This window comes from Elephantulus edwardii, unplaced genomic scaffold (genome assembly GCF_000299155.1).
Source record: "Elephantulus edwardii isolate Elephantulus edwardi_28Jun2011 unplaced genomic scaffold, EleEdw1.0 scaffold00186, whole genome shotgun sequence".
NCBI lineage: Eukaryota > Metazoa > Chordata > Mammalia > Macroscelidea > Macroscelididae > Elephantulus > Elephantulus edwardii.
Window position 1 is genome coordinate 1,642,382 of NW_006399936.1, and position 22,041 is coordinate 1,664,422.

The 22,041-nt window shown below is 49.4% G+C and overlaps 1 protein-coding gene across 1 annotated transcript; it reads right to left on the reverse strand.

Moving 5' to 3' along the window:
- Window positions 1–2,826: 2,826 nt before the first annotated feature.
- PRR14 (proline rich 14) lies at window positions 2,827–7,717 on the reverse strand. Its single transcript, XM_006896604.1, has 11 exons — window positions 7,695–7,717; window positions 7,402–7,570; window positions 6,567–6,694; window positions 6,297–6,492; window positions 5,905–5,948; window positions 5,590–5,699; window positions 3,922–4,510; window positions 3,715–3,784; window positions 3,536–3,627; window positions 3,193–3,264; window positions 2,827–3,103 (listed from the first exon to the last, which is right to left on the reverse strand). The coding sequence occupies exons 1-11, from the start codon at window positions 7,715–7,717 to the stop codon at window positions 2,827–2,829; spliced, it is 1,770 nt and encodes a 589-aa protein (XP_006896666.1).
- Between the last annotated feature and the right edge of the window lie 14,324 nt (window positions 7,718–22,041).

Consider the following 22,041-nt stretch of genomic DNA (forward strand, 5'->3'; position numbering starts at 1 on the left):
CTCCCCCTCGGCGGCCCAGCCCGGACCCGGAGCCGCGGCCGCTGCCGTCTCCATGACGACCGCCCTCAGCGCCGCATCCGGAGGCGGCGGGGCCCGGAGCGGCCTGTCCGTAGGCCCGGGGTCGCAGGAGCGGCGCTGACGGCTGCACAGGGACGAGAGGGCCACGGCTTCCCTTTTCGAGCAGGATCCGCCGGCCCTGAGCTTGCCCCAAGGCCAAGGCCCGGAGAACCGGCGCCGCCCCCGGGCCCGCAAGCCCGAGGGGCCCCCCCGGGGGGCCGGCGGGGCCGCGGCGGCGAAAACGGGGCGGTCGTTCCTTTAAGGCGAGGCCTCAAATAGTCCAGCCCCCGGCCCCCTTAAGACGACCCGGCGGTGTCCGGCTGGCCTGGTGCGGTGGCCGCCCCCTGCCAGGGGGTCGAGGCAAGTCTCCCCGAGGAAGAGGAAGGGCCACCCCTTTAAAAGGGGCCGAAAGCTCGCCCCGAAACGCTCACCTCCCCTTTAAAAGTGTCTCAAGTCCTCCGGCTAAAAGAGGCCTCCCCTTTAAGGAGTCCAGGGTCCGCCTCACAGCAGGCCGCCCCTTTAAGGAATCGGGAGTAAGTTCCCAGTCGTCCACGAGCGACTTCCCCTTTAAGCTGTTTAAAGGACTTTTTTTGCGTGGAGGGGGAACGAGGTTAGAAACCTCACTCGCCCCAGTTCTTCCAACAACAGTTCTCCGTTTGTCAGCTTCTGTCCAGCGGCTTCCCCTTTAAGGCTGGCGTCGGTGTCTGCCGAGTCAATGGCCACCCCTTTAAGGAGATTTAAAGGGGCCTCCTCCGTGCCCAACTCCTCCAGCCTCCGCCTTCGGTCGCCATGAAAGGCGTGAGGGGGGGCGGGGCCGCGGGGGCCAACCCTCCAAAGTCCCGGATGTGAGGCAACGGTGACGGTAAAAGCTTCGCCGTCTACCGACATAAAAGTCTTGTCTTCTGCCTCTGACTTGTGTGTTAAGGGGTCCAGGGCGGTCGTCAGGCAGCGGAGAAGCTCCAGCACACTCTCCTGTTGTCTTCTTTGGAGTCTTGGGCCTCTTCTCCGCCTGGACTTCCCTACCCCTCCTCCCTCTTCCGCCTCAGCCTACGCCTCCTTCCTCTCTCTGCTCCCTCCCCTTCGTGCTACCCCCCCTCCCACAGTCGTTGATAGGTTCAGGAATTTACGTCAAAATGAAGGGCTGAGTTAAGATCAGGGAAGTGGGCAATATGTAACAACCCTCAAGTCTCGGATTGGGTATGTAGCACATTAGGCTCCGCCCTCCAAGTCTTGTGACTTAAGTGGTTAAAAGTAGGTTATTGGGGAGAAAGCCCCGCCTCTTCCTGCCTGTTGCTGATTGGTCAGTCTTCTAATGACGTAGGGACGGGGGTTGGGATACAGTGCGCGAGTCTTCGGGGGCGGTTGGCCGCTGGGCGGCGCACGGCTGCGGAAGCGTCTGCTGGACAGCTGGTGAGGTCGTCGCTCTCCGCCGCCTGGCTTAGCCCACCGGCCGGCGGGCGTCTCGCGCAGGCGCGCGCGGTCGTAGCGTCACTCAGTTGGCAGCTCTGCCGAATCGCTCCGCTGTGCGGTGGACCTGGAGCGCGCCGCGAGCTGGCAGCCAGAGCGACTGCAAGAAAGCGGACGCCCGTTACTGACCGGAGGATTGTCAGGCTTTGCGTCTCCACGCGCTACAATCGAGAAATCCCACTTGTGCACCTGGCACCCTTTCATGCAGTACCTAATTTTGTTAAAAGGAGCTCTGGTGGCTTAGTGATTAGAAGCTGTGCTGTAATCCCATAGGCACGGGGTTCGAGTCTACCAGTTGCTCCGTGGGAGAAGGAGGGGCCATTTTCTCCCATGCGATTTACTGCCTCTGAAAACTCGCTGGAGGGACAGCTATGAGTCACTGCCCACTGGAAAGCACCCAGAAACAAGGGACTAATAGCTCCATTTTATAGAGACAGGAAGAGACACACAAATAAGTTCCCCAGCAGGGGTTTGGACTCCAGCAGCCAGCTCCAGTGCCTGTGCTTTTAACATCTAAGTTATAAAGGATGTGAAGTTTTGGCCTGACTTCCTGGGTTGTCCTTTCAGTATGAACAACGCATTGACGTTCATCTTTCTAAAATTGCTCCTCGGAGGTATACGTACAGGCTGTTGGGTGCTTTATTAAGGCTAAATACTCTTAAAGAAACCCTGATGGCCTGGTGGTAAGGAGCTGTGCTGCAAACCAAAGGCACACGGTTCCGAGTCCACCAGGTGTCCCACTTGGTAGAAAAAGTGGGAAAGTTTCTTCTCATGCGATTTACTTTGTCTGAAAACCTGCTGGAGGATCAGGTATGGGTCAATTTCGACTTGATGGTGCACAACAATTACTCTTAGCCCATGAATCCAGCAGCAGATATCCTGCTCAGCATGACAGGCGGAATTGAGTGCCATTTGATCAGGTCTTTCAATCTCGATATAAAAGAACTCTGTTTCTACCCAGAGTCTACTTACAAGAGTCACAGCATCACCTGGAACAGATTGCTAAGTGTCCACACTGAATGCTCACGTAGAGACAGAATCTTGTGGTGCCTTGCCCACATTTTCCAGTCCTTTTGGGCCCAAAGTAGAAAACATCAGCTGATATTACCCATCACTCTGAAACTTGGTCAGAGACATACAACAGAATCAGAAACATATCGAAAACTTTACTAGAAATATAAAGGAAAAAAAACCCAAAACCCCCTCACTGCCCTCAGGCAGCTTTCCCTATTCCAGGATGGTTGGATGGATGGATGGATGGATGGATGGATGGGCGGACGGATGAACAACTAGCTGGAACTCCTAGGTCCTGTGGGGATGCTCCCCATCAGTTTCCTCCTCCAGGAGTAAGGCATCCAGCTCCTCCAGCCGCTGCTGCAGAAGGGGTCCCACGTCTGGGTTAGGAGTCAGGTTGGAAGAAAGGGTCCTGCTGGCTGCAGCACGAACTCCTCGGCAGGGTCGCCGGGAGCGAGGAAGGCTGCTGTCCCGAAACTCTACAGCCCTCCGTAGTTTCTTTGAGCTGGTTAAGATCAGAGTTCCGTTGCGTTCCCGGGGCTCCTCAAAGATTGTCTCAAAGGTCCTGGGCCAGGCAAGGAGGGATGCTGGTCACCAGTGTGGCCCCAGTTCCAGTCTTCCCTGCACCACCCCTAAACCCTCACAGTTTCTCACCTCCTGGTTGTGGGTGATTGGTAATTCTTGTTGGTATAAATTTCTTCCAAGCTAAACTCCTTCTTGTTCAACCTAGGGGCAAAGGGCAGAGGCCACTGAGAAACTTGGGGGTCTAAAGATCTGCACCTATCAGAGCTCCCAAAATGAATGGGCAAGGCTTAGATATATATTCCAGTTTCCTAGACAAGTCAGGAGTACTTAAGACAAGCAGGTCCAGGTTCAACACACATGCTTCTAAATGGTATACTCTAAGGCTGGCCTGTGATCCCTAACAAAGGCACTGAGCAGGGCTCTAAGTCCACATGTTTGGCCAAGAAATCAACATGGGCATTATGCCTCTCACCTGACGGGTCGAGGCAACCCCATTGGTGTGAGGTTGAGTTGAGACCGGGCTGGTGTCTTTCGTATTCTAAATCGAGAAACCTTCCCTATGGGCTGCAGAAATGGGGGCAGAGGGTGAGAATGTGAGAAGGGCTTACTTAGGCCTCCACTAGGCAAACCACCCCTCTCCTGTGTTCCTACCTTGGTCTCAGGATCTGAAAGAACCTGGACCTCCGAGGCCCTTGATTCCTTCCTCTGGGATGAGCCCAACCTGTGGAGAAGGTCAAGCCTCAGAGACAAGTAACAGTCACAAGTGTAGCAGCCCCACTTCCTGTCCACTGAGTACTATGAAAAGACGCTGGGCCGACCTATGCCAGGGCTCAATGAGAGGTTTACCGAGAGCACTGCCTGGACTCTGTGGGCTCGGAGAAGGAGGAAGTGGGCGCAGTGGATGAGCAAGATGTGCTGAGGGGCGTGGAGGATCCCACTCCTCCCAGTGGAAACACTTCTTTCCGGAGACAGGGCCGAGGGGGTGGTGGAACTCGGGTCATCTCTCCTCCACCCACGGTATGTCGCCGGGGTCGAGACCGACTTGGCTGGGGTGGGACAGGCAGCCAAGTGCAGGAACCTGGCCCAGGGGGCCCTAAGTCAGGGCAGGAGTGGCTTCGGCCCAGGGAGGGCTTCGGGAGTGGTGCTGGGGAACTCTGGTCCTGGGCCCGCCACTGGCGGATAGGGGGCCGGGGACTGACAGATGCAGCGCCCTGTGGTGCCCCAGACTGCTCAGCCTCTGAGATGGCAATCTTTAACTCCAGCTTCATAGGAGGGGTTGGGGGTGGGGGCCGGGGGGCTTTGTTGGGTGTGAGGAAGATGTCAGCAAAGCTCTCCAGCTTTGAGCGGACGGAACGGAAGAGGGGGGCCAAGCCCCAGGGACTGAGGCGGGGACGTAAAAGGCTGGACGTTGGTGGGGCTGATGTGGACTCCAGGTCAGGATCTGGGGCTGAAGGAAGGAGAAAGTCTCAGGTAGGCATTCCTCAGCTCTGGACCTCTACACCCCACCTTGGTAGCTCTGCAAATCCCCGCTAGACTTAAGTTTTGCCTGCAGCAACCAAGCCCCACATACAGGAGTTAAATCTCAGGTCCTTGAAATTTAAGCCCCACCTTCACATAGCAACCTCTGCCCTTGTTGATGTTGTCAGCTGCCATGGAGCTGGCTCCTAAGGGCACAGCAACCCCATGCACAGTGGAGTAAAATGCTGCCTAGTCCTGTTCTAGCCCCACCAGTGGTCCTGACTGGACCTCTGCGAGCCACTGGGTTTTCACTGGCTGATTCTCTGAAGTAGTTCACCGGGACTTACTTCTTAGTCCACCTTGTCCGGAAGCTCCACTGAAACCTATTTGGCCTCACAGCAATCTATAGACCTCTAGGGAGCTCTGCTGGCTCAGTGGTAGGGAGTTGTGCTGCCAACCCAAAGGTACATCCTTTGAATTCACCAGCTGCTCCATGGGAGAAAGATGGGCATTCTCTTCCTGTGCGATTTGCTGCTTCTGAAAACCCGCTGGAGCGTCAACTATGTCTACCAGCTGCTCCATGGGAGAAAGATGGGCATTCTCTTCCTGTGCGATTTGCTGCCTCTGAAAACCCGCTGGAGCGTCAACTATGAGTTGGTTCTTACTTGATGGTACTTAACAAACTGACTGACAGGTGCTAGCTTGAAGCTCATAGCTGGAAATCAAACTAGTTCTCTAGCAGGGGAGAAATCTGTGAACCACCAGTGTCCTTGTCATGGTTAGGTTCCACTATGACTCACTGTGACCCTACGAACAATATATCTGAACCTTGACTTATCCTGTGCCATCCAATGTTCTTAGAGGTGTTTACATTTACCCCAAACACCAGTTTTCATCCTTGGGGCTTCAAATGCCACCTAGAACCCCCAAAATTTCCCGTTGGGGCCCAAACCACTTTCAACATGCCAAACTCTGCCCAGGGAGGAAGTTAAGCCCCACTTTCTGCAACTGATACCCTCAAACTCTTCTAGGACTTCCTAGTGTCGTCCCTCTGCCTATGCCCCTTACCTGGTGGTGGGCTCTCTGAATGGCCTACCGCCTGGGCAGATGACTGGAACGCGGGTTCCAGGTCCCTGGGCAGAGGCACTGGCTGGTGATCCATCGTCATGGGCTCGGATCTGGAGTGAACAGGCAAGGCAAACGCTGGGGGAGCTTCCAGGCACAGATCTCACCTGAGCCAGAACCACCCACCTCCACCCTCTTAAGGCTTCTGAGCGTGCTAAAAGGAAAAACTGGATTCGGAAATCACAGTGCTTTGAGCTCTGGTGGTTAGGGATAATGGCCATCACCTGAACATCAAGACAACCTTTTTAACCCTCTTACCTTCGTGCTGGGACGGTGAAGTTGGAGGTCTCCCCAACATAACCCTGGATGTAAACAGAGGATGTAAGAAGGGAGGCAGGAAAGGTCCTTTTCAACACCACTTATTGGCCTCTCTAGCTTCCCAGGCCCCAGTTCTTTCCACTTCCAAAGTCTCTCAGTCTCAAGCTTGCTTGCAGTATGAGTCTTTATTCACACCAAAGACTATTTCCTAGAAGCCTTTGCTCAGGCTTTGTTTCCCACCTAAAATCCTATGCTGCTTTTGGATTGGGTTGGGGGGTTTTTTTGGTTTTTTTACATCAAGTTAAATTCATCCAGATTCAAGCCTCCTGTCGTCTTTGCTCCTCCTAGAACGCCTGCCCTACCTGAACCCCCGACATTCTTACCTGAAGTACTGGTAGGTTAGGTGGTGCTCTGGGGCCTGCAATGTCTTCCAGCATCACCACCAGGGTGGGCTGGGGAGTCCGGTCCACCTTTTGTGAAGAAGCCTCCACTGGGCCCGGGCTTGTCCTTGGCCGCCGCCTCAGAGTGGAAGGGGGCCGATGGACGCGGCTCAAGGGCTCTCGACATAAGCGCAGAGAGTTGGGAGGCCTAACGAGGGGACAGAGAGATCAGAAGGGCTCAGCTGTGTCCCCAGCTTACCCTTCCCATCTTGCCATGCTCACCTGGACTGTGGAGACCATGAAGACTGTTGGGATGATGGCGAGGCAGGTGGCTGGCGACTATGAATGGAATCCCAGCGGTTGCTGTGGTGCTGAAGGGTGGAAGCCTCTTCTTGGGGAGCCAGAGGGGTCTATAAGAAGAGAAGGTGTCAAGTGCAAGGCCATAAGATAAGGTTGGCTTGCATAGGGTCTGCTGTGCCTAAAAATGTCCTCATCCACAAAGGCAACAGACTGTGGCTACAATTCATGCAGTATCTTTGAAGGAGAGAGTGAGTTAACTGCTAAGCACTAAGGCTTGCTGGTAAGAAGCTGTGCTACAATGTCAAAGGCAAGTGGTTCAAATCCACCAGCTGTTCCACTAGAGGATGGATGATCTCCTCCTGTGGGAATACCAGGAGGGTCAGTTAGGAGTCTGTCCTGACTTAAATATACAAAACAACAAACTGCACAGGCAAGTAACTGGGTAATCTCACCCAGGTTGTTTGGAATGACCCCTTTGGTGAGTCACTGACATATTTTACATCCCAGTTCTCATCCATGAAGTGGATCCAATGGCCTTAACCTATTTCCTAAGGGGGTGTCTTGAGGGTTGAAAGGTTCAGCTGAGAATACCAGTTTCTCAGATGCAAGGCCCAGAGGGGTGTGGTTCTAGTCCAACAGGATTGGTGGTGGTGGTGGAAAATAGGTACTAAAAATTCTGCCTCATTTTGGACTGATTAAGTGGGAGCCAAGCAGGACTAGGGAGGTTCTGTGGGCGACGAGCATGAAACTGGGGTTATCCTCACTGGGTTGTGTGAGAGAGTGTGCACAGTGGGGTATCTTAGTCCAAGGGGCTCACCATGTGGGCAGCCATGACATCTTCCAGCACCACGGCCAGGACCCGTCGAGAGGCCTTTTCCAGGGGCGAGGGAGCCCCCTGGGGCTGCAGCCTCGGCCGTTTGGGGCTCCCAGCTGCCCATAATGCTCGGGTCAGTGGCTGCCGGCACAGACGCGACGGGCCAGATGGACTGGAGGGTAAGAGAAGCAGAGAGCAGGTTGCTGGAGCCTGTCACGGGCTCTGTGCTTTCCCGGTCCTGCCGCCAGGCTCCCCGTCTCCCGGGATCAAGACAGGCGGGCGGGGTGCGCTCTCACCTCGAGTCCCCTGGCAAGTCCATGGGGAAAGCGGCGGCTCCGGGGGGGTCCCTGAGGGATCCCAGGCTGCGGCCTGGGGTAGGGGGGAGTGGGGGAGCGGGGAGTAAGGGCCAGTCCCTCCCCCGGGGCTCCGCCCTTCATGGTCCGCCCGTGGCGCCCAGTAGTTCTCGGGCCAGAGCCCTAGGGAGTGAAGAGTGCCCCCCGCCGGCCGCCCGAAGCGGGTGTCTCCCCGCTGCCACCGCGGCGATCACCGGATCACTGGCACTCTGCCGGGTACCTGCCGTGAGAACACAGTTCTCCCTACGGCCAGGGGCTCCCGAGGCCTTTGTCCCTGCAGATGCTGCCCAGAAATCCCTCGGGATCCGCTGGGATCCCGGTCCTGGGAGGCTCCACTTCCGCTGGATCCCTCTGCGATCCTCCTCCACTCCCAGCGAGCAGCCGATGCCTCCGAAGCAATATGCCCACACATCGACGGTGCCCTCCTCCCCAGATCCCCGAGACTGGACACCGGCGGCAAGAATCCTACAGCGCGGTTCTTCCAATCAGACGCCGCAGGAGGATCCTCCTCCTTCGCAAAGCTCCGGCTCTGCGAAGCTCCACTCAGACAAGGGAGACCCGAGCTGGAGCATCGTGGATCTCGGTCGGGGTCCCCGGAGATCCACTGTCAAGCAGACACCCCTTCACTCCAATCTGGGAGATCCCGCCCACAGACCACCTCCCCTCCTGAGTTCTCCTTGGATCCCCGCCCAGCGCCACCCCCACCCGAGGAACTGTTGGTTCGGATGTTTCCTGCCCCGGCTCCTCCCGCCTTCTCCCCTGCCGCTCACCGCCGCCTCCCGAGATCCCCGGTCTTCGGCGGCTCCCACCTCCGGCTCCTTTAAAACCAGCCTTACCTAGCCCTGCCCAACCGCCAGAGGCCTTCTTCCCGAAGCCTCTGGGCACCGCCCAATCACCGGTCCCCGTCTTCCGGGGTGGTGAAAAACGAAGTGAAGCCGCCTCTCAGGCTATCATCCCTAGAGGCAAGAAGCCAAACTGGGCAGGGCCGCCATTATGGTTGAGGGCAGATAGCATAGTCCTTGGCGAATCGAAGTGGACGGGGTGGCGTCATCTTTTGAGGGCCAGTCAGCGGCCCAAGGCTATTCCCGGTTCTTGAGATAGTTGGGGAACCTTGCTGAAGCTAGAGTGCCGCCACGTTTTTTAAGGGCATCTTCCGGTTCTTCCACTTTAGGCCAATAAACGTGGACTCAGTGCAAACGATTTGTGAAATTTCCAATTTCCTAGAGAGGCCTATTTGAGGCTGGCTCCTGTAGGAATGTTCCCTAGCTGCCTTTGGCTTTGCAGACTCAAAACGGGGTTTACATGTTTCAAGGTCCGAATTGGGAAGGGAAGGGAGGCGCTTAAGTTTCGACCAGCAGTGGCCAGGGACTAGGGCTGTCACGATCTGGGGTCCTTCTGCTCCCACGGTGACCTGGAGGAACTGGGGTGAGCCTTATTTGCCTAGGAGGAGAGACCAAGAAGCATCTGAGGGAAGTAAACGTCACCCAAGTGGTTGGTGTTTCTTCCCAGTTGAAGGTACTTGCAGCCTCCCACAGAGATCTAAGTACACAGAGTTATGCATAAGCCTTGATGTGCTCTGTGGGGTCCGCTTCCGTGCAGAGGCTTTAGTACATAGCGATATACGATATACAGGAACTTTGACGTGCTCTGTGGGGTCTGGCCCTCTTGCCTCTTTTAAATTCTGATCAATGCAAATAGTACTGAGGTGTGAGGTTAAGAGATGGGGTCAAGGGGAGCTCTGGTGGCCTAGTGGTAAGGAGCTGCAACTACAATCCCAGAGGCACATGGTTCGAATCCACCAGATGATCTGCCGGGGAAGGAGGGACAATCTTCCCATGTACCAGTCAGATCTGATTTGATGGTACACTCACACAAAAATAATTAAAAAAAGAGATGGGGGTCTAACTCATCAGGAGAGGCGGTGAGCTGCACCATGAAGCCTTTACCAAGAGCCATGCTGTTGGGGATGAAGTGGGTTTGTACTGACTTTGAGAGTGCCCTCATCGTTAACCAAGCCCGTGTCTCTACTAGTTAACTCCAACCTGAGTTGAAGCCTAGGTCTGAGGTGTGCAGAGGCATCAGAAGGGATTGATAAAACCAATAGAAGAATGATATTGGAAAAAACAGAGCCAGTGAACTGTGTGGACAATGACGGCTCCCCAGGAGTATTCTGATAGAAGCTCTCCCAGTACTGTCCATTCTTTGTAGCAGCAGCAGGGTGAGGCGTGCTTTAGAAATGGATGATGAGTCTTGGGAGGAGGCAGCAGCTTTTCACACTAGAGGTGTCCGTTCTTCTCCCTGGATCAGGGCTGACTGTCTGGTGCCTGAGAATGTGCCTTAAAGAATGGTGATCTACTCCACCCAACTGTTAGCTTTTGGAGGTCTTTCTCCACCTTGATGAGGTGAGAGTCCTCTGATAAGCTGTCTCTGAGAGCACTCTGATAAGCTCTCACTTTCCTTTTTCCCAGGCCTCAGGGCAAGAGAAGACTTCAGGGTCAAAAGAGGTTTGATCCTGTCCAGAAAAAGCACCAAAGACAAATGAAGTAGCCTCAAAACTAATGCGAGACACTGGTCTTCATCAAACTGAAGCCTCAGATTTAGGTTTTAGCTCAGGCCAACACCACGAGCCCTTATATCATTATACTCTCACTTCTGATCTTCTTGTGGCTACAATTTTAATAACTTCTCCCTTTTCTTTAATAACTTCTACCAGTGTAAACACCCCAGGCTGTGGCCAATGTGTACTGATTCAGTGTTGAGAGGCCTGACCTACGTCCAGTGGGACAGCTTATGTGGCTAGAGATTAGCTGTTAGGGAACATCAGTTTTATCATTCTTCAACACCTGCTTACCTATTCTTGGCCTAAATAATTTGTAAAATGGCAACGAGAAACTCTGTTATGACTGTCTCAAAATGGGCTTGGAAGATCCAGACCAAACAAAAAATCCTCATTATGCTATAGTGGATCAGTCAAGATGTCTCTTCTATCTGTTGCAGGTGTAACTCTTACCACTTGGCTAGATTGCTGTTGTGTGCCTCTGAGTTGGAATCAATCCATAGCTGACCCGGCAGGAAATCACACAGGAGAGGAGATTGCCCATCCTTCTCCAGCAGAGCAGCTGGTGGATTCAAACCTTTGGGACTGCAGTGCAGTTTACCACTAGGCAACTAGAGCTCCCTTGGCTGGGTGGTTGTTGTGTACTATGGAGTTGACACTAACCCATAACTGACCCTCTGGCGGGATTTCAGAGGCAGTTAATGGCACAAGAAGGGATTGCCTATCTTCCTGCGGAGCAGCTGGTGGCCTTCAAGATTGCAGAGCAGCAGGGCTAGGAAAATGTTAGGTGTTTGTATAATTTACTCATAATGTAAATAACACCTTTGGGGTAGATAAAATGCTAATGAGGGAATAGATTGGTCAGTTTTATCTTCTCATCAGGCTTTTAAATGAAGGGAAATGGGACTCTAAATACCATCAAGAAAGAAGCAAATAGCACATCGTGTTCTTTGGGCTGAGATTCCTGCAAAAGAGAGAGATGTTGACACTACAGTGCAGATGGCAGCCCCAAAAGTAATGGGGAAACAGAATGACAGAGCTAGTCTAGATCTGCCACCCCACAGACCCAGAGCCGAGTACCTTAGCTTAAGTTTACTGTTGGAGAAGGGGTTAGGGGGATACAACTGGCAGAATTAAGAGAGCTTTGCAAAATTTGCAAGAATGCAGGGCAGGGCCTAGGGTCTTGGGCCCAAGGATCAGAGGGAGGCCTGTTTGAGAAGAGACAGTTCCGACTGAAGGATTGTAGTCTGAGTATTTCCAACCTGTTAGTTCCCAAATAAACTCCATAATGGTGAATATGGTCTGTGAATTCTGTGTGGCCATTTAGAGGGAATTAGCAAACCTAGAACTGTGTTACTGAAAAATGAGCAGTTCAAATGCACCAGGTGCTCCTCAGAAGAAGAACGGGTAGCCTCCTCCTGTGAGGACGTACAGCCTTAGAAACATGATGAAGAGTCACTGTGAGTCTGACTTAGTGATGGCAGTGGGTCAGGCAGTAGAATAGCAAAGGCTGTGGAAAGGAAAGCTGGTGTTGGATGAGAAATGTACAGGAATGTGGGAGCAGGTGAGACCTCACAGGAATCAGTGTTGTGCTGTTGATGCTCTTCCCACTCGTTGAGGTCAAACGCTGCTGCCCCCACACATGCCACACTCTTATTTACTCGCATAGGGGAATGTGTTTGCTAAGTAATGCGAAGCTCAGGCCGCTGGTGGAAATGTAACAACGGCCTCTTGCTGGTGCTAAAGCCACTGCTTTGCTCAGTTGAAGTCTCTTCTTGCCTGTCTGTGCTCCAGACCCGCTGGGTGGTGAATTGGGCTGGGACGTGGCTTCAGGGTTTGGAATCCATTACAGCCCTTTGCCAAGAACAACTCCTGAGAAATGATAGGAAGCCTTGGGTTTGGGTTGTTTCTCTGGTTTGCACATCAACAAAATTGAAACACCCTCCCGCCATATACCATATTGGAGCTCTGGTGGCCTTGTGATAAGATACTGCCCTACAATCCCAAAGCCACATGGTTTGAATCCACCAGCTACTTCAGAGGAGGGAGATGGGCATTCTCCTCCCATGAGATTTAGTGCCTCTGAAAACCAGCTGGGGGTCAGCTATAAGTCTGTTTCAACAACAATGTACTATCTTATGTCCTGGAAATAGATATGGTGTCTATTCCTTCAGAGTGTGGAGTTTATATCTTTGCTCACAAATTGCCATGGGCTCTGCTACATCCCTCAACTATAGTCCTTTCCACCTACCCAGCCAGATTCCAGCACATTCCTGCCCAGTTTAAGGCCCTTGGTAAAGAGCTTTCAAGACTGGCCTCTAGGAGGACTCTGGTCAGTAAGAAGTTTTATTTATCTGAGAAAGTTGGTCTTGTTCATGGTCGATTTCCTCCAGTGTAGAAAAGTATATGCCCTCAATCCCATCTTTGATGTTCCCCCTCCCTTTTGTAGGGGGTGTGTATAATTGGCAGGGAAGTATGTTTGGAGAAGTGGAGTGGTAAAAGGATAGGGTTTATGACTGGAATGTCTAGGAACGGACTAGGTTAAAGAAATCCAAAAAGAGTGAAAGGAACTGTCTATTAATACTTGAAACAACAGTATGTCATCATGCTAGTTAATGATTTAGTACCTCCCAGCTCCATATTTCTCTTTATGCTCCTTGAAAATTGATATGCTATTGTTGTTGTTATGTGCCAAGTCGCTTGTGACTCATAGCAACCCTATGTACAACAGCTCTAAACCCTGCTCTATCCTGTGCCAATCTTCTTTTATCTGACACACCTTTTACCTTATCCACCTTATCTCTGACACACCTTATCCCAATTACCATAGTCACTGAGTTAATCCACCTCATCCAGGGTCTTCTTCTCTTGTGCTGTTCCTCCACCCTCCCAAGCATGATGTCCCTTTCCAAGGACTGGTTGCTCCTTGCAACATGTCCAAAGTATGTCGGATAAAGCTTTAGAATCCTTGCCTCCAAGGAGTAGCCTGGTCTCACCCTCTCAAGGACGAACCTGTTTGTTCTCCTAGCAGTACATGGTATATTCAATACTCTTCTCCAGCCCCACAGCTTAAAGGCATCAATTCTGCTTTTGTCATCCCTAGTCATTGTCCAGCTTTCTAACACATAGCAAATAATTGCAAAGACTACAGCCTGGATCAGGCTCACCTTAGAAAATTGATATAGGTGTTTTAATTCCCCCCATATGACATTATATTAAAATTTGTCAACAGATGGCTGGAGAACCATTGCAGTAAAATAGAATTTTGCATTATGGTTCCAGTTGGCCATATTATGGTACAAATGCATTCTCCAGCTTCTGTAGTTCAGGCAGCTTCTCCAGTGCCCAGCTCCTGAAATGCACAGTAGCTTGGCAGCACCCAAAGGCCCGGAACTTTTCCTAGCATACCCCTGAGAAGAAGACACAGTGGTGAACAAGACAGTGAGATTCAGTGCAACAATCAATGAATGGAAATCCAAAGTCTGTAAAGTTTCATCAAAATTAATAATAATAATAATAATAATAATAATAATAATAACAACACAGTGAGATTCTTGTTCTCAGACAGTATGCTGCCCATCTGAGAGGTGATTGATACCCCAAGATGTGAGTCAGGCCACAGATAGTGCCTTTTCCAGTCTAGGGAGCATCAAAGTGTGGCATCCAGCCCAGGACAGAGCTTCTTTTAGCCTCAAATAAATAGTCCACCTCGTAGAGATGGAATCTTTGCCAGTCTAGGGGATGGATGCAGGCATGAAGAGATCGCCACTGTTTACCTGAAATGCCCCAAAGACGGCGCACTTTGCAGAGGGTGAACTGCTCTTAACTGTGGCATAGGCATATGCTGAGCAAGCAAGAGGCAAAAACTCGTCAGATGAGGTGCTTGCATTAATCCAAGGCTGACTAGGGGCCAGGCAAGGCACAGGCTGCTGCCTTCTGGAAGGAGTGTCTGGACTGGATGTAAATCCGTGTGAATTATGCCAGTTTCAGATTTATTTATTTTTTAGATGGCACTGGCTTGGTCTCAGATGCAGCTGGGATGGGCCAGGGGGCTCTGTCTGCAAGCTGATTGATGGGGGTGGTGGAGTCACTCCCCTGATCTCCAGGAGGGCACAAGGGACAAAGGGGCCAGCAAGCAGCTGGTGTGGATGCAGCAGTCCATTTCCAGTGCCGAGCAGACAGCTGTTAAAAATGGCCAGGCTGCACTGCTTAGGGCTCTAGATTCTGTCTGTCTCCTTATTCGATATTTTCATTTCATTTTCTCCTTCAGTGGATGTTTGAAGTCCTTTATCCCTTCTTTTTAAACTCAAAGCTCCAGAATGATCGTCCATATTGGTTATCTCTATCTTTTGGTGTCTTTGTTGAACAGGGTCTGAACCGCCATTTGTCTAGTCTGCTTTCTTATCAGGAAGTTCAGAGGACTTTGAGTCATCCAGAAGATACTTTATTCTTTTCCCTATGGCTCAGAGATGGTGAGGATAATTCAGGACCAGACAGTGTTGTGTTCTGTTATACATGAAGGTGCTGTGAGCCCAAGTGGACTTGATGGCATCTAACAACAGCAAAATATTAAGTAGAAAAGGGACATAAGTCTACCATACACCATTTCCAGTTTTCAACTATGCAGTATCCCCTTAGTCTGTTCAAACTACTGCCTCTTGATCCATACACAGGTTCTGCAGGAGCAAAATTAAGTGTTCTGGGATTCCTTTCTTCATAACATTATCCATAAGTAGAGCTAAAGAGCTTTGTATCTTCAGTGGGAGCAGAAGAGATGCTGGGCTGGCCTCTCTGAAGGACCAAGGATGATTTAGCAGAAGCTGAAGAGACACGGAGCATGGGAAGCAGATGTGTACTGTCAAACTGGAACCAACTCAGCATTGTACCTCCAGCAGGTTTTCAGAGACAATAAATTACACGGCAGGATATTGCTTGTCTTTCTCTCGTGGTGAGAAGCAGAGCTGTCTCAATTTCAAATTATCAAGCCACAGCCTCTGGGATCTCAACGTATGGGACGATGGCTTCTGGGACTTCCAAGGGCAGGGACACGGTGTTTTGGGTTTAAAAGAATCTGTTCTTTCCAATATGGTTCTGGAACGTGGGGCTGATGTTAAGATGTGACTGCACCACCCAAAGCTGAGGGGGAAAGGCTGCTGGCCCTATGGGACAGAAGAATGAGACCTGCTGGTACCAAGGTGATGGAGTCGACATCATTTGGACTAGAAGAATGGGGCTTCCCAGAGTCAAGGGAGCACAGTTTTACTGATGGGAATGGTGCTGAAGCCCACCCCCACCCCCATCCTCAAGAATATAGAGTCTCGAATGCAAGGCAATTGTCTAAATGGTCTCAGAAAAGGAATGATTCCTTTCAAGCCTTTAGAGATAAACTGTTCTGAGAATCTAGCTTGCTTGGTGCCTGTTATCCCTGGTTTCTGTCCAATTGCTCTCATTTGTAACAGAAATATCTATTTTGTGCCCATTTCATCTTTGTACTTTGGAAACAGAAAATTTGTATCCTAGATTCACAGATGGAATTAAAAAAATGTTTTACTTTCTGCTAGGTTTGCTAGATAACGAAAACCAAAGAAGCTTGTAGTGTGTGTGTGTGTGTGTGTGTGTGTGTGTGCGCGCATGTGTGCGCACACGTGTGTGAGAATGTACGTGTGTATGTGTACAGAGAGAGAGATTGATTTCAAGGAAATAACTATGTGCTTGTAAATCTAAGTCACAGCCGGGTCTGTAGGTCAGATATGAAGAAAGAGGCATTTGGGAGTGCAGAGTCCATGTCACTGGGCAGGCAGAGTCTCAGGCTGCTGGTTTTGGAGGCCACTGACTTCAGAATCTAGCACATTGAATGAAGGCTGTTGTTGAGAAACTGGCCAGTTCTGGATGTTTACTGAGTTTAAAGTTTGCAAGATCAGATCATTGGTTTAAGTCTAGAAATCATGAACCAGATAGCCAGATCTGACAAAAAAAGCTCTTCAGCTTTTGGTCGAGTCCAAACATATATCTATCTATATCATGCTGGCCACACCCCTCAGGTCTCCCTTCACTCAGATTAGGATAATCTTGTAATCCTGCCTTATTTAATGTCACAGATCACATGCTTGGAGGGGTTGAGGGACAGTGCAGGAAAAGAAGGCCCTGGATGAGATGGATTGACATAGTAACTGGAGTAATGTGGGTAGGTGTGTCAGAGACAGTGAGACTGGCTCAGGTTAGAGCAGGGTTCAGAGCTATTGTGCATAGGGTCACTATGACTCATAGTCGACTCAAAGGCACATAACAACAACGTCACAGAGGCTAGAATTTACAACGCATAGAGGATATATGCAGAGGATCATGGCCACACCGACACAGTGTTATCTGCAACAGTCAACTTCTTGTCAACAGGACACTGTACACATCTCCTTAAAACTCCATAACTTCTAAACAAAAACGATTATATCATACTTGCACCTAACATGATACAAACTGACACATGTACAACCGGAAGCACAGTACCACTCTCAACTTTTTTATTTTATAAATAAAAACCTCACCCCATGCGTACATCTAAGGAAGGAAAACGCTTAACAGTCATAATCCTTGTTTCTCCAACTGATCACATGGTCCTAGCTGTTGATGCACTACTTTCTTGCACTACCCACTCTGTCTTCCCTTTGCCCTCCGCAGGCACCTCAGCTGGATGTGGTTCTTCACCTGGCGGGGTGACTCAGAACCTCATTCCTGAAAGGTCTCGGCCATTCGCCGTCATGTCAGAATTGGGTTACTGTTGTTTTTCTTTGCCTTTAATTATAGGGCATGATATTATTATGATGAACCCAAGGAATCTCTTCTACTCCAGACATACTCTTCTTATTTAATATTAATCCAAGTTTCCCTTGGTAATTGGAATCCAGAAAAACTAAAATTTAACGCCATCAAGTCTGAACTGTCTCACGGCTGAGCGTCCAGAAGGTTTTTGCACAGGAGCAACAACACCAGCTAGACACCAACACCCTTCTTCACGTGTGCAGCGCAAGGTTGTCAGGTGACATTCTTAACTTCCAGTTCTGCGCAAGCAGTCTTGTGTCTCCAGGTGGTAATAATCCTTTGTTTGGAACTAAGACTTTAGACTCGAAAAGCATAACAGGAAGAAAATATTTCACAAGTAGCACCCTAGGAGTAACACTTGTTACTGTCCCTTGGTGCCTGGACTCATGAATCCTGGCTATCACAGAAACAGCTTCGTTTATTGGACACTGGTTTATAGCATCTACAGCATCCCAGAGAACACTGGCCCTTAAGTCTGCAAGGTCCTGCCACCTAGCTGGTGCTGTGACTGTGTCTTAAGTAGGCCATACCATCCTTTTGCCAACCTGGCTGCTTGATAGAAGAGAAGCAGTGAATGCCACGAACAGCCACACTTCGTCTGGGGAGCTCTATGGCTAAGTCCGTGGGGAACTGCCCTGCCAAACCAAAGGTGGACAATTCAAATCCACCAGCTGCCCTCTGGGAGAAAAACAAGTAATCCCCTGTACAATTAACAGAAAACCTACTGGAGGGTCAATTCTGACTCAGCAGCAATGATTATTATTATTTTTTTTTCATTTTTTTATTTTATTTGTGTGTGTGTGTGTGTGTGTGTACCGTCAAATCAAATCTGACTGGTACAGGAGGAGATTGTTCCTCCTTCTCCAGCAGAGCATCTGGTGGATTTGAACCGTGCACCTCTGGGATTGCAGTGATTATTATTTTTTTAACACTTCCTTTGGTGACAAAGTGAGTTCCTTCATCTGAAGCAATGATGTGTAGGATCCGTGAAGTTGGATACAGCTTTCTGTAAGTTTGCAGATAGTAGTCTTGGCAGAAGTGTTGTGTGCAAGGAAGACAACTCAACATAAATACAAAAATATACTCCAGTGAGGACAAAATGTTGCCCTTTCCATGCCAGAAGTGTTCCACCAAGGTGTCGCTGGTCGCCCTGAGGAAGGATTCTGTGTCGAAGAGTCAGTGTTGGTTGCTTCTGGAAGACTGAACCCTCAACAGTGGCTAGAGGCAATGACTCGCATTAGTGAGTGAAGTCCATGTTTCTCAGCCCATCTATAATCTCTATCCTTGCCACCATGACCACTTTGTTTGAGCCCAATGGGCAATAACTGGAGTGACTGGGGAAAGAGACTGATTGGTTCCCAAAGAATGTGACGTCTTCTCCATTTGATTGTTAAGGTCTCCCTCTGCTGAGGGCACCCTTTGATGAGTATTCACGTGAGACACAGATATCTTCACTTCTGTGGCCCATTTGGAGAGGGCTACAGATCTTTCCTCTATAGCTCTTTGTCACCAATTGCCCAGTCATGTTCCTCCCAAGTTCCTGACCACCTAGCCAAGCCATTGTCTACAGCCCATGAATCTCTATATAATCGTGCACCTGGCCATTTCTCCTTCCAAGCAAGGGGAAACCGTCCATGCATTGCTCAAAGCTCTGCCCATTGGGAGGATTTCCCTTCAACACTGTCCTTTGTCAAGGCATCTGGTGTTCCTACGGCCACTACAAGTTGTACTTGACTCGACAGCCCCTAACAAAAACTACATAACATAACAGCCGTCTTTCAGGGAAGTCCCAGAAATGGGCTGCAAAGCTGCCATTGTCCACTTCCAACTGGCATCTGCATATCATGCAGAAATAACCAAAAACGATGCATGTGGAGGGTTGTTTTTTCCCTGAGACATTTGAGCCTAAGAACTCCCCATAAGGCCACAGGTGCCAAGTGGGAGCCTGACAGTAATGTGACAGAGTGGAGACCATGGGTATTTGGGTCATTTCTTCACATTCATCTTACTTGTGTCTTTGGATCCTGCTCAAGCTTAATCCTGCTACTGTTTCCATCTGATGATGGACTATTTCTGTGCACATCTGCATGTATGACTCTGTAGATAAGAGAACAGTTCCTTCCCCATCAATAAACAAATGGATAGAGAAGCTCTGGTATATTCACACAATGGAATACTATGCTGCTTTGAAAAACAAAGAACTCATGAAATATTATACAAAATGGGTGACCCTGGAGGACATTATGCTGAGTGAAATATCTCAGTCACAAAAGGACAAATACCACATGGTGCCACTGTTGTAAAACAGGACTGACATTGGGGTTGGAGGGGGGACTGAGAAAGATGGGATTAAATTATGTATACTGCATTGAAACAGATGAGGGAGAGAACTGTTTAAAAGAGAAAAGTGATTAGGTATTATTGTCATGACAGGAGTCCAGAACAAAGGCTGCATAATGGAATGGACTTGGGGGGAGGGACTGTATAACAATGAAAGAATTTTTCTTTTACTTTTCGAAGAGAAGAGTGAACTTGGGGGGAGGCGTGGGCAGGGAGAAAAGTGCAACAATAAATTAATGAAAATCCATCGTCTCTGTAAACTTTCATTAAAATTAATAATTAAAAAAAAAGAGAGAACACTACCTTCATGATGGGCAGTTCTGGGAGCATAGTTACGTGGTGGCCCCTGGTTAGGCATTCAGTCTCTGATAAGGCAAGTCCGAAGCTGTATCTCAAAGGAAAGGAGATATCTACAGAAGATGGCAAGGATTTGCTACACAGTCCTAAGGATCTGTACTCTGGCTCACCAATACTTCAAGGCTCTAACCAGTGTCCCTATCTGCTACTGACACTTCAGGCACCATTGGATATGGCCCAAGTGGCATAGCAGCTTGCTAAGTAACCTGAACTTGTTTCAGTGCCTTCTCTTGTTCTGGGTCCCACTCAACTCTCGGAGCTTTTTCAAGTTACTCGATCAAGAGGCTGCCACAGCTCATCTCAATGAGGGATGTGTTGCCTCCACAGTTTAAAGAGGCGCACGAGGCACTGTGCCTCCTCTTTAAGTCTTGGGAGGGCCCAGCTACAATAACTTTCCCCTTACTTTAGATGGACTATATCTACATGCTCCACACCACTGAACCCCTAGAAATTTCACTGGGGTGAACACGCCTGAATCTTTGCTGGGTTCATTTTCTACACTCAAGCATGAAAATTTTCTACAAATACATCTAGTCACTGGTACTACAAACTTACTAGGTCCAATCAGTACAACGTCTTTGATGTAATGGACCATCATGGTTGATTCAGTGCAGTCTCTTGACCCCTAGACCACTGTGGGTTCCAACTATCTACATTGGCATTGTACATCTTAATTTGATTAGGGTTCTTAGTTCCCACACTCAAGCCTGGCTTACCTACAAAAAAAATGTCAATCACGACAGTTTTCAAGAATGTTTGGGCTCTTTTACAAATTTATTCCTCACCATTGTGGTAAATGGTGTGTCATCTGAGTTTCCCACTGTGGGTCTAGCCTGGAGATTCACTCTAACATGCCTATTTCTCTAAACACCTGTAGATATCTTCTTTGACAGTGTATCAAGGCAGACCTGGTACTTCAACTTGCCTTAATGTAGGCCACTACACAATCCATGCATCAGTGAATCGACCGAATAGATTTGATCCTTTCTCAACTTCTCAAGCTGAAACATTAAATAAAGAATCTCTTAATGTAGTGAGCTCTAGTGGTAAGAAGCTTCACTGCAATCCCAAAGGCATGAGGTTTGAATCAACCAGCTGCTCTGTGGGAGAAGGACGTGCAATCTCCTCCCATGAGATTTTCTCCTTCTGAAAGCCTATTGCAAAGTCAGCTTTGAGTCCGTCCTGACTCAATGGATGGGCATGCAAAAGCACAACACGCTCACAAAACCAAATCAATAAACGCGGACTGATCAAATGTTAGGCTCCTTGCACCATTTACTTCATACCTGTAATAGCCATTCTCATACCTCTTGTTCAAGTTTCTGTTTGTATGTATTGTGGAAATTGAGCAATTCTTCTGATGAGTAGGCTGTCTCCTTCTGGGTTACATGTTGTACTTCACCTTTTGGGGATCGAAGGAATTTAACTCCAAACAGATAGGTCTTGGGAAAAAGAGTATCCAAAGCACTCCTTGGAGGCAAGGATGGTGAAACTAGGAGAGGCTATTTCTTGGAAAGGGATATCACGCTTGGAAAGGTGGAGGGTCAGTGAAAGAGGAAGATCTTCTCTGAGACGAACTGACACAGTGAGTGCAACAGTGGGCTTGAGTGTGATGGAGATGGTGAGGATGGCAGAGTAGGCAGAGTTCTGGGGTTGCTATGAGTGGTACTGACAGCACCTAAAAATAACAACAATAGGTCTAGAAGCAAAAATAGGTTGTGGCAGAGGTTCTTGGGAACATTCTGCCTCAGGCAATGCCACAGGCTGTAACACGGGGAAATCAAAGACTTTTTCAGCACAGCTGAGTTAATGTCATAAAAAGCTGGTGATAGAGCTGGTTCAACAGGATTTAGAAGTTCAGTGTCTTCCTTATTGTTTGGGAAGTCAATACACATAGCTCCATCCTAATTTCCTGGGCTCCCTTTCCTCTTTCTTTCTTCTCAATCAATGCGCTTATTTTAACTACAGATACCATTTGAGGTTGGCATTTGAGTTAGGGTTGTAATTCAGCTACTCTGTTTTTTTTATTTTTTTATTATTTTTTTGTGTGTGCAAAGGCGTTTGACTGTGTGGATCATAACAAACTGTGGCTGACTCTGAGAAGAATGGGAATCCCAGAACACTTGATCGTTCTAATGCAAAACCTATACTTGGACCAAGAGGCAGTCGTCAAAACAGAGCAAGGAAACACTGCATAGCTCAAAACTGGGAAAGGCATAT

Bases quoted from the DNA above. Each gene is read 5' to 3' on its own strand.
- PRR14 (XM_006896604.1), bottom strand. From the start codon at position 7,717: ATGGACTTGCCAGGGGACTCGAG. The intron at 3,785-3,921 runs GCAGTGCTCTCG...CCTTCTCCACAG, and splicing joins TCCGAGCCCACAGAGTCCAG to GTTGGGCTCATCCCAGAGGA. The intron at 3,104-3,192 runs GTGAGAAACTGT...TGCCTGGCCCAG, and splicing joins CAATCACCCACAACCAGGAG to GACCTTTGAGACAATCTTTG.